At 46.2% G+C, this 12,548-nt stretch overlaps 1 protein-coding gene across 2 annotated transcripts in view; it reads left to right on the top strand.

Moving 5' to 3' along the window:
• Positions 1–12,548, top strand: part of LOC144822683 (peroxisomal bifunctional enzyme-like) — a 465,075-nt gene that overhangs the window by 70,084 nt on the left and 382,443 nt on the right. For both annotated transcript variants that reach the window (XM_078680458.1, XM_078680457.1), the window contains exon 2: positions 12,311–12,388. In XM_078680458.1, the coding sequence (XP_078536584.1) occupies positions 12,315–12,388 (74 nt within the window). In that variant the 5' untranslated portion in view covers positions 12,311–12,314. The remainder of the gene's footprint in view (positions 1–12,310; positions 12,389–12,548) is intronic.

Here is a 12,548-nt window from a genome sequence, read left to right as displayed (position 1 = left end):
TAGTGAGTAGTGAGTAGAGTAGTGAGTAGAGTAGTGAGTAGAGAGTAGTGAGTGCAGAGTAGTGAGTAGAGTAGTGAGTAGTGAGTAGAGTAGTGAGTAGTGAGTAGTGAGTAGAGTAGTGAGTAGTGAGTAGTGAGTAGAGTAGTGAGTAGTGAGTAGTGAGGGCAGAGTAGTGAGGGCAGAGTAGTGAGTAGTGAGTAGTGAGTAGTGAGTAGTGAGTAGTGAGTAGTGAGTGCAGAGTAGTGAGTAGAGTAGTGAGTAGTGAGTAGTGAGTAGTGAGTAGAGTAGTGAGTAGTGAGTGCAGAGTAGTGAGTAGAGTAGTGAGTAGTGAGTAGAGTAGTGAGTAGAGTAGTGAGTAGAGTAGTGAGTAGAGTAGTGAGTAGAGTAGTGAGTAGTGAGTAGTGAGTAGTGAGTGCAGAGTAGTGAGTAGAGTAGTGAGTAGTGAGTAGTGAGTGCAGAGTAGTGAGTAGAGTAGTGAGTGCAGAGTAGTGAGTAGAATAGTGAGTAGTGAGTGCAGAGTAGTGAGTAGTGAGTAGAGTAGTGAGTAGTGAGGGCAGAGTAGTGAGGGCAGAGTAGTGAGGGCAGAGTAGTGAGGGCAGAGTAGTGAGGGCAGAGTAGTGAGGGCAGAGTAGGGAGTGCAGAGTAGTGAGGGCAGAGTAGGGAGTGCAGAGTGCAGAGTAGGGAGTGCAGAGTGCAGAGTAGGGAGTGCAGAGTAGGGAGTGCAGAGTGCAGAGTAGGGAGTGCAGAGTGCAGAGTAGGGAGTGCAGAGTGCAGAGTAGGGAGTGCAGAGTAGGGAGTGCAGAGTAGGGAGTGCAGAGTAGGGAGTGCAGAGTAGGGAGTGCAGAGTAGGGAGTGCAGAGTAGGGAGTGCAGAGTAGGGAGGGCAGAGTAGTGAGTAGAGTAGTGAGTAGTGAGTAGTGAGTAGTGAGTAGTGAGTAGTGAGTAGTGAGTAGTGAGTAGTGAGTAGAGTAGTGAGTAGAGTAGTGAGTAGTGAGTAGTGAGTAGAGTAGTGAGTAGTGAGTAGTGTGTAGTGAGTAGAGTAGTGAGTAGTGAGTAGTGAGTAGTGAGTAGAGTAGTGAGTAGTGAGTAGAGTAGTGAGTAGTGAGTAGAGTAGTGAGTAGTGAGTAGTGAGTAGAGTAGTGTGTAGTGAGTAGTGAGTAGAGTAGTGAGTAGTGAGTAGTGAGTAGAGTAGTGTGTAGTGAGTAGTGAGTAGAGTAGTGAGTAGTGAGTAGTGAGTAGAGTAGTGAGTAGTGAGTAGAGTAGTGAGTAGTGAGTGCAGAGTAGTGAGTAGAGTAGTGAGAAGTGAGTAGTGAGTAGTGAGTAGAGTAGTGAGTAGTGAGTAGAGTAGTGAGTAGTGAGTAGAGTAGTGAGTAGTGAGTAGAGTAGTGAGTAGTGAGTAGAGTAGTGAGTAGAGTAGTGAGTAGTGAGTAGTGAGTAGAGTAGTGAGTAGTGAGTAGAGTAGTGTGTAGTGAGTAGAGTAGTGAGTAGAGTAGTGAGTAGTGAGTAGAGTAGTGTGTAGTGAGTAGAGTAGTGAGTAGAGTAGTGAGTAGAGTAGTGAGTAGTGAGTAGAGTAGTGAGTAGAGTAGTGAGTAGAGTAGTGAGTAGTGAGTAGAGTAGTGAGTAGTGAGTAGTGAGTAGAGTAGTGAGTAGTGAGTAGAGTAGTGAGTAGTGAGTAGTGTGTAGTGAGTAGAGTAGTGAGTAGTGAGTGCAGAGTAGTGAGTAGAGTAGTGAGTAGTGAGTGCAGAGTAGTGAGTAGAGTAGTGAGTAGAGTAGTGAGTAGTGAGTGCAGAGTAGTGAGTAGAGTAGTGAGTAGAGTAGTGAGTAGAGTAGTGAGTAGTGAGTAGAGTAGTGAGTAGTGAGTAGTGAGTGCAGAGTAGTGAGTAGAGTAGTGAGTAGTGAGTAGTGAGTGCAGAGTAGTGAGGTGAGTAGTGAGTGCAGAGTAGTGAGTAGTGAGTAGAGTAGTGAGTAGTGAGTGCAGAGTAGTGAGTAGTGAGTAGAGTAGTGAGTAGGACATCACAGGCAGCAGCTGTGCAAGCTTCTTACACTCACAAGGAGACCACAGGCAGCTGAGTTGCAAGCTTCTCCCACTCACAAGAAGGACATCACAAACAGCAGCGGTGCAAGCTTCTCACACTCACAAGAAGGACATCACAAACAGCAGCGGTGCAAGCTTCTCACACTCACAAGGAGACCACAGGCAGCTGAGGTGCAAGCTTCTCCCACTCACAAGAAGGACATCACAAGCAGCAGCGGTGCAAGCTTCCCTCACACACTCACAGCAGGTACTGTGCCAAGGCAGCAGCAGCAACAGAGCAAGAGTCCCTTACAAAGAACAGGCACAGCACAGAGATGCACAATGCAATCTTCTCATACTCACAGGCAGCAGCGGTGCAAGCTTCTCACACTCACACGAAGGACATCACAGGCAGCAGCTGTGCAAGCTTCTCACATTTACAAGGAGACCACAGGCAGCTGAGGTGCAAGCTTCTCCCACTCACAAGAAGGACATCACAAGCAGCAGCGGTGCAAGCTTCTCACACTCACAAGAAGGACATCACAAGCAGCAGCGGTGCAAGCTTCTCACACTCACAAGAACGACATCACAGGCAGCAGCAGTGCAAGCTTCTTACACTCACAAGGAGACCACAGGCAGCTGAGGTGCAAGCTTCTCCCACTCACAAGAAGGACATCACAAGCAGCAGCGGTGCAAGCTTCCCTCACACACTCACAGCAGGTACTGTGCCAAGGCAGCAGCAGCAACAGAGCAAGAGTCCCTTATAAAGAACAGGCACAGCACAGAGATGCACAATGCAATCTTCTCATACTCACAGGCAGCAGCTGTGCAAGCTTCTCACACTCACAAGAACGACATCACAGGCTGCAGCAGTGCAAGCTTCTTACACTCACAAGAAGGACATCACATGCAGCAGAGGTGCAAGCTTCTTACACTCACAAGGAGACCACAGGCAGCAGAGGTGCAAGCTTCTTACACTCACAAGGAGACCACAGGCAGCAGAGGTGCAAGCTTCTTACACTCACAAGGAGACCACCGGCAGCAGAGGTGCAAGCTTCTCACACTCACAAGAAGGACAACACAGGCAGTAACGGTGCAATATTCTCACACTCACAAGGAGATCACTGGCAGTACACACCACATGAACACACTCCATAACACATAGCAACAATACATTGGCATTTACGATGCCATTAGCTCAAACTCAAATAAATCCGAGCCCGATTGCATTTCTAATGCTTGTTTTCATGGTCTTTGCTGCGAGTTCCAAACAACCATGTGCTGTGCCAACTAAGAAATTTCATTAGAATCATATATTCTCACAAGTGCTCAACACCTTTTTAAATTTGAATACTTAACACTGTCACTTAGGCTCACCTTCTAGGCATTCTGATTGATTCCTGCTGCAGAGTCATGCTAGACAAAGGGCTTGTTTCCCTAGTTACCATTTGGGTGATACCTTCCATCACTCTTGATTTCCTCAGATGTGGAAAGTTTTGAATGTAATTCTTTCACTAACCAAGACAAGCCCTTAAGGCTTTTGATGTTCAGCTGTCTTCTTTCAGAGCATGGTGTGCTAAGAAGGAACTCTGTACCTGGAATTGTGACGTGAGCCTGATCTTTGGATTGCTCTAGGAGTTTTTTAAGTTGGATCTGCGATCGTCTACCCATACCCCTTTAGATCCAGTTGGTGGGCATTAGGCTAGGCTAGGGATATAGTCCTTCAGTTGTGGCTTTTTAAGAGATTTTGATGGTCCAGTGCCATACTGAAGTTGTCAATCCTAGTGGGGTTCCTTCCTTTGGGTCTGGCGTCCCTCTGAGGCTCACCATTTGAGCCCTTGTCTGCACTTTCATTGCAGCTTTTGTCATTTTAAGTCTTATTTCTAGTGGCAGTCACTTTGGCAGCTCATTTGCGTAAGATGAGATCTCTGGCATCTAGTGCTCCTTATCTTTGCATCTTCCTGGATTGCTTGTTGTGGCATAGTGTTTGCTACCTCGTTTCATTGTCAACAGGCATCAGTCCTAGGGTTTTTCTTTGTGGACCAGTATTCCTTAGAGAAGGGTTGTCTCCATGCCCTGGATGTTCAGCTGGCTGTGATCACCCACTTGCTTCACACTGCTGACAATTTTTTTCTGCTTGATTATCATTTGTGGGGACTACATGGCAAGGGATCATACCACTCAATACTGCCTTGAGTAGATGGCTACAATCTTTTGTTTCCATGACCAGTGGTTTGGTTGACTGGGTGGCCCACCTGGAGGATAGGATGATGGCTTTTAAGCTTAGGGCAGTGGGTTCTTCACTGCAGGATGTGTGGACTGCTAAAAACTCTCTCTCGCTGACAGCTGGACGTGGCTGCCGGTATAGGGGTAAACGTAGTACTTGTGTGCTCTGGTCCATGCTGTCTGATTAGGGGGTACATTTGTTTCACCTTTTGAAGAAATATGTGTGTTGAGTGGCCATTTCATCTGGTAACTTTTTTGGAGATGAAGCATAAAACGGCTCGGGTGGACACCAGCAGAGTGCTTAATTGACCTCGACGCCATCGGGCGGTGCCGTGAGGGGAACGGCTTTGCAAGCGGAGACGCCGGGAGGCAGACCAGAACACCGGACCACATTTCCCAGCAGCCTCTGGGGCAGCGCGCCCGTGACGCGCCGGGAGCGCCAGGAGGCGCTAGAAAAGGGCTGACCCCCGGGAGCCCAGGGGGGACACCAGCAGAGTGCTTAATTGACCGCGACGCCATCGGGCGGTGCCGTGAGGGGAACGGCTTTGCAAGCGGAGACGCCGGGAGGCAGACCAGAACACCGGACCACATTTCCCAGCAGCCTCTGGGGCAGCGCCCCCGTGACGCGCCGGGAGCGCCAGGAGGCGCTAGAAAAGGGCTGACCCCCGGGAGCCCAGGGGGGACACCAGCAGAGTGCTTAATTGACCGCGACGCCATCGGACGGTGCCGTGAGGGGAACGGCTTTGCAAGCGGAGACGCCGGGAGGCAGACCAGAACACCGGACCACATTTCCCAGCAGCCTCTGGGGCAGCGCGCCCGTGACGCGCCGGGAGCGCCAGGAGGCGCTAGAAAAGGGCTGACCCCCGGGAGCCCAGGGGGGACACCAGCAGAGTGCTTAATTGACCGCGACGCCATCGGGCGGTGCCGTGAGGGGAACGGCTTTGCAAGCGGAGACGCCGGGAGGCAGACCAGAACACCGGACCACATTTCCCAGCAGCCTCTGGGGCAGCGCGCCCGTGACGCGCCGGGAGCGCCAGGAGGCGCTAGAAAAGGGCTGACCCCCGGGAGCCCAGGGGGGACACCAGCAGAGTGCTTAATTGACCGCGGCGCCATCGGGCGGTGCCGTGAGGGGAACGGCTTTGCAAGCGGAGACGCCGGGAGGCAGACCAGAACACCGGACCACATTTCCCAGCAGCCTCTGGGGCAGCGCGCCCGTGACGCGCCGGGAGCGCCAGGAGGCGCTAGAAAAGGGCTGACTCCCCTCTCGCCACGCGAGTCGCGCGCGGGAGAAGCCCGGGACAAGGGCGGGGCCGTCTGTGGCCGTCCAGGGACGATTGAGGACGGGCCGGGCCACCCGCCTTGCTTCGAGCTGTGAGTACCTGTAGGTGATTTTTTGCAGATGTAACTTTGTTCATTTTAATAACAATTACTTGAGACACCTGATCAACCACAAAATGTCAGTCCAAACTACTTTACCGGATAACTATTTGCTTAAAGTAGTGTCCAGAATCAATAGTGACAGAAGGAAATCACTGGGGAAAAGTACTGTACCAGACCTCCAACTGATTCCATCTGCGGATCTAAATAATGCAGATATTAATATTGGCAAAGAGGCAGCCACAGTATTGGAGTATGATAATATTGGTGTCAATGTTGATTTAACTACGGCTGCAGACAATTCAATTAGGGTGGAAGATGACCCATGTGAGAACTCCGAAGGTACACCTCAGCAGTCCGTTAGGGCTACTAAATTTATGCGAGCCTGTAAGAAAATGGTACCTAAGCGGGGAAATCACTCTATCAGAAAGAACAAAAAAGACGCCATACACAAGGAGAGCGCCGAGGAAATAGGGTCATTATCAAATGACAATTTTGTCTCCATTAAGCCTGATCAAATTGACCTGTTACTGAGTACTATCTATAACAAATTAAATATGGTTGTAGAGCCCTTGTTAATCAAAATTGATGATCTGCAGGCAGAAGTAGTAAGACTAAGGGCCGTGGTGGACCAGCATGCCGGTAAATTGGAAAAATCTATATCAGATATCAAAATGCCAGCGTGCTCAACCACTGTCTCTACAAAGGATAGGGTGCTGTCACAATTACAACCCACTAATAGTGCCCCTTCCACTAATACTAGGAAACAACTGCCTAAAGAGCTATCTGTACCAAAACATACAATGGCTCAGGAGGCAGGCCGACCTTCACAGCAACTAACTGCTGGGTTGACAAACACAGTGTCGGGTACTTTACAGAATGATGTTAGACCTATATCAGCTCCAAATAGTGCTAAGACAGCTCCGGTACCAGCTGTCTTAGCTTTGCCTGCTGCCACAGGGGGAACTAATGGGGTACCCATGCGGATATGTAGGCGCCCAGTAGACCTTCCACCTGAATGTGTTCCCTACGTTGTGGTATTAACTAATGTCCCGATCTTAACCCAGGTCCCTACTACCCAGGAGTCAGCGGAATCTTTGATGAATAAAACAATTTCCTGGTTAAACCGCCACTGTGGTTATCCAGTTGGCTACTCTGATCAAATTATCTCTATCAGAAGAGTCAATTGGATCGGTAATACCAGAAAGACATGTGGGGGTGACTGCGTGATCATTAATTTTAAACACCCGCAACATGTTGCGACTGTTCTACTTAGAGCAGCCTCACTCACGCAGTCAGAGACAGATGTAGTTGCTAGACCACTGGGCTATTTTTATAACCATCTTAGCAGGCCGCCCTCTGTTAATTGCGGGGAGGGGGTAACGAGCAACTTTACCTATCCATCTTTTGTAAATAGACCTGTGTTGCCTAATTTCCGTCCTGGTTCCCAGGATGGTACATTTACCCCGCCGATGCATACGGTGAACTCTGCGACAGGCTGGAATAAATTCGTAACATATACCCCCAACCCATTTACAACCTATGGTAGCACCCCTTTGCCTGTTAGTGGGATGGTCTATCAAGTCCCAATTCAGAATAGGTACCAGTCGTTGAGCTTTCTGGATCAGAATGATTGACATGAGATTGAACTTTCCCGGGGTGATGCAACTAGTAATAAATGTGGAAAAGTAACTATGTCCGTAAATGAATTGGACGATAAAGTGATTGTAGATTGTATGTCGGTAGGGGGAGATGCCTCAAATTCAATGTATAACATAGAGCTTTTTAACCTAGAGGATAACATGTCCATATTTAGTGATGGACCGCCTATTATCAGCCATGAGAGTGATAGGGTAACTTGTCATATCGCCAGCTGGAATATTGCAGGCCTAGTGGCCAAGGAGGATATGTTAGGATGGAAAGATTTTGTGAATTTATTTGACATCTTTTGCCTTCAGGAAACCTGGTGTAAAAACTTTAGGGGCATTGATGGCTTTGTATCCTATGAACTTCCTGCCTTGGCCTCAACCCATGGCAGAGCTAAAGGAGGGTTGTTGGTGTTGATTTCAGTCAAGTTGCCTATCTTGGTGAAAAACTATGTAAAAGTGGGGGCTCATTCACAAATTCTATGGCTAGCGCAAGAAGCGGGTAGAAATATACTTTTGATTAATTTCTACAATAATATATTTGATGGCACTAGACATGTTGCAATTAATGAATTAGATAGGGCATTGACTAATTGTGTTAAAAATTTTAATGGCGTTTTTGAATTCATTTTTGTGGGGGATTTTAACGTCTCAGTATGTCCATTATCATCTCAGAAGTTATGCGGTGTGTATAATCGTTTGGGGGATGCTGATGTTCATTTTCCCCATCACTCCTATGGAGAGACCCTGAATAACTTTCTGATAGACTATGATATGGAAATTATGGAAAATGTCAAAAATGATGAGGGTGAAAATATACCGACTTTTAAAGGAAGGGGCGCTAATACTATTATTGATTTTATATGCATGTCTTCAACCCTTATTCCGCTATGTTCTGTGCCCAAGGTGGTTGATGTTATGCTAAGTGATCAGAACTGTTTAACTACTGAGGTAATAATATGGAACCATGTCTATATACGTGAACAAGGTAGTATTGTTAATATTGAACCCCATAGGCAGAATGGTTATAGGTTGAGGTGGAAGGGAGAAAAAGCGGATATAACATCTGAGTCCATCATCACTAGTTGTCTAATGGAAATCACGGCAATTTTAGAACAGGATGAAACCTCGGCTGACAGTATTGACCACTTTGATAGAATTAATTCAACCATCAATAAGAAGTTTACCAAAGAGGTTGGGCACAAGAATAGATACAAAAGGGGGTGGTTTGATCATGCTTGCTCTACTGCTCGAAGGGACCTTAAAGAGGCCTTGGCAGTTAAACCAAGAGACAAGAGTCTGGTGATTCAACTTAGGCAGGATTATAATTTGATCCTTAAACGTAGAAAAGCCGAATTACAGCAGGAAGCGTGGGACAACCTCAGCCAAGCAGCAGAATTGAAGAATTGTACCTTGTTTTGGTCCACGATGAATAGTCCATTCCTAAAAGATGAAAAGGTACCACAACTCACATCAAATGTGAGTATGGAATCTTGGATCCAACATTTCTCCATTATTTTTGACTCGAGTAATAGACCTGTCCCCAATGGAGAAGGCTGGCCTATCGTAGCCTTAAATATCACCATAGATGAGGTTATGGTTAGCATAAGAGCCAGTAAGGGAGGGAAGGCCCAGGGACCCGATGGAGTACCCATAGACGTGTATAAGACCGCACCGGAGATTTGGGGCCCATTGTTGGCTAAAATCTTCAATGCAGCTATTTGCTGTAAAATACCGTCTACTTGGGAGGAATCAATAATCGTTCCTATTTATAAAAAAGGTGACCGGGGCAATGCCAAGAATTATCGACCAATATCCTTACTGGACTCATCTGTCAAAATTATGAGTCGGGTCCTTTTAGTAAGATTAGAGGAATGGGCAGAAACCAATGAGATTTTAACTAATTGTCAGTTTGGGTTCAGAAAAGGACGTGGCACCATTGAGCAGTGTCTGAATCTAGAGCTTTTGGTAGGGAAATATACCCAGGCCAAAAAAGGGTCGCTTTATTTATGTTTTGCTGACCTAAGCAGCGCTTTCGATATGGTAGACCACGCTATACTATGGGCCAAACTGATAGAAATGGGGGCTCCTGAAGGTATAATCTATTTCCTGGCCCGCCTGTACGAAAAGCTTAGCACCAGTGTTCGATACGGACCTAATGGGGAGTGTACGACTAAGTTCAGGATCGGGAGGGGAATTAGACAGGGGTGTGTTTTAGCACCCCTGCTTTTCACCCTCTTCATAAATGAGGTGGATTCTGTCCTGCAGACAGTCACGGCGGATGCCCCTAGAGTTAACAATCTTAACATACCCGTGTTACTCTATGCGGATGACGCCGTGTTACTGTCCAGGACTCCCCTGGGTCTTCAACGTTTGATGGACTGCTTTGTGCAGTTCATCAAAAACAGGAAACTGGTGATTAATAAATCTAAAACATATGTGATGGAGTGTGGGCCTGGACGAGCTAAAATGAAAAGTAAATCCCATTATTTTATTGATGGTGAACCGGTCCAAAAAGTTGAAAATTTCTGCTACTTGGGAATTACTTTTTCAAATAATGGTAGATGGGATATTGAACACAAAGCTGTTAAAACAAAGATGACTAGGAGTGCTAATGGGGTCTTTGTATTTGCCAAGAAGCTAGGGAGTAGACGCATTAAAGACATGTTAAAAATGTATCAATCTAGATGTCTCTCTGCAGCCCTTTACGGGGCAGGTGTATGGGGTGTGTCACCAGCGGGGAGCCTTCAGGTAGAGGAGAATAATTTCCTGAAAAGGCTCCTGTGTTTACCCAAATCTACCTCCAACACCTTGGTTCACAAGGAAACAGGGATTCAAACCCTAAATGATATGATCATGTTAAGACCCTTATTATTGTGGCGCTCTATTTGGCTGAGTGATGGCACCTCATTGAACAGAACTATTATTGAGGATTGCCTTTCTTTGGACCAGCATCTTAAGATCCCTTGGATTAAATACATTATTGAATGCTTCCTAAAGATTTTTGGGCTTAATGTGATCAATGATCCATACAGTGCCTCTGATATCTCTAAATTAAATATGAAAATAACTTTTTTGAATTATTGCAACGAAAGGCATTCCCTGGAGGATTCTAAACTATCCACATGTATACTGTACAATAGCATGAATGATTTTACTGGATTTCATCCGTACTTGATACAGGTAACCAGAGTCTCGCACCAGTTTGTACTAACCAGAATGAGGATGGGAATAGTACATTATCTTGTTGCGTGCCCTAATATTAAAATGCGCCCTAATGGACCCTGTGCATGTGATAATAAAACGGAACAGAGCACTAAGCACTTTCTTTTATCATGCAAATTGTATAGTGAATTACGGAAACTCTTTCTAAAGCCTATGTTGAAAAGATTTGGAGTGAGAACAATCACGGACTCTATGAAACTGCTTTTTAATTTGCATCATCCGGACATTTGCTTTTTTACTGCTACATTTTTGCTCAAATCAATCAGCGCCAGGAAAAGTATGTGTTTTTAAGCATTTTAAATATTTATTCCATCCCCTTCTGGATAATATATGTATTATGTGTTTTTCTTTCAATGAAATGTTTGTAACTGTAACTGTATGTGCTTTTATGGACATGTTTTTTAATGTTCCGAATAAAGCTTTATGAATTGAATTGCATCTTCCTGGATTGCTTGCTGTGGCATAGTGTTTGCTTCCTCGTTTCATTGTCAACAGGCATCAGTCCTAGGGTTTTTCTTTGTGGACCAGTATTCCTTAGAGAAGGGTTGTCTCCATGCCCTGGATGTTCAGCTGGCTGTGATCACCCACTTGCTTCACACTGCTGACAATTTTTTTCTGCTTGATTATCATTTGTGGGGACTACATGGCAAGGGATCATACCACTCAATACTGCCTTGAGTAGATGGCTACAATCTTTTGTTTCCATGACCAGTGGTTTGGTTGACTGGGTGGCCCACCTGGAGGATAGGATGATGGCTTTTAAGCTTAGGGCAGTGGGTTCTTCACTGCAGGATGTGTGGACTGCTAAAAACTCTCTCTCGCTGACAGCTGGACGTGGCTGCCGGTATAGGGGTAAACGTAGTACTTGTGTGCTCTGGTCCATGCTGTCTGATTAGGGGGTACATTTGTTTCACCTTTTGAAGAAATATGTGTGTTGAGTGGCCATATCATGTGGTAACTTTTTTGGGGATGAAGCATATTCGGCTCGGGTGTGTCTTCTTGTGTTAGTAGGGGCAGGGCAATGAACGAGGAAGTAATACCTAGATTGTTTACTGGTTCTAAGTACTGTGGTTCCATCTTCCTTGACCCCGTCCTTGCGTGGTATTAGGTCAGAACTGGGATAAGGAAGATGGAGTCTGAGTAATGGGATTACTGCTAAATAATTCAATATATTGCTAGTGCCGGGGCTGGCGGTTTTTCCAGCACCAGTGAGGTTATAAAAACACTCTGAAAATGTGTTGATCCAGGCAGCGCACCCATGAAGCCTTTCTCACAGGAAATATCACGAGGAGCAGATGAACTGTAAGCTTCATTTTTAAAACCGTTATGGATAAAAAAAATACCTCTGGGAAGTCGGGCAATCGGAGACTTAGGTGTATTGAAAAAGAAATTATCAGGCTGGTAATTCTATCTATTAGTCAGAACTTTCTTAGGAGTTTGATAGACAGGCGTAAGAAGGGGCTTAGTGAGTAGTTGATTGATTTTGGGTTGTGAGTATGTAAAGAGTTCAAAAGGAGGAGAGATTCAAGGGAGAGGTCAAGGAAAGCTTCACTACAGGAAATAATATGGTGAAGTAAGAGGTGTGAGCGCGCGAGCACAGATAGGTAAAGGAGACTATGGTTCACGTGCGTGCACGCGCTGCTCTTGCCAGCTCCTGGCTCGTGCCACGGCCAGCAGCTTGAATGTTTGCGTGGGAGGGGCCGGTCTGAGGTCCACCTGCACTCCTTACCCAGAGTACAAAGTCTACCAGCCGCGCTGATTTATCTCTCATTTGTGTTCTGTCTTTTTGACTACCTTCTCTCTTTTTTTTTTGTCTGAATAAGGAAAATGTCCGCTTTAAAGGAGATTGTGGGTCCAGTCGCTGTTATAACCATACGAAACCCACCTGTGAATGCATTAAGGTTAGTATACACGCTGCCTTTGCTTGTGCTCACGCTCGTGTTTCTGTTGTGTTGCTCTTTACAGCTGTCTGTCTCCAGTCATAGGTAATGTCTCAAACAAGCATTTGCAATGCAATACGTCTTGCACTGGCAAGATATTGAGCTATTGCCATTCTAAATG

This window comes from Lissotriton helveticus, chromosome 3_1 (genome assembly GCF_964261635.1).
Source record: "Lissotriton helveticus chromosome 3_1, aLisHel1.1, whole genome shotgun sequence".
Lineage (NCBI taxonomy): Eukaryota > Metazoa > Chordata > Amphibia > Caudata > Salamandridae > Lissotriton > Lissotriton helveticus.
The sequence above is the reverse complement of the archived record's forward strand: the minus strand, read 5'-3'. Positions and strand labels throughout refer to the sequence as shown.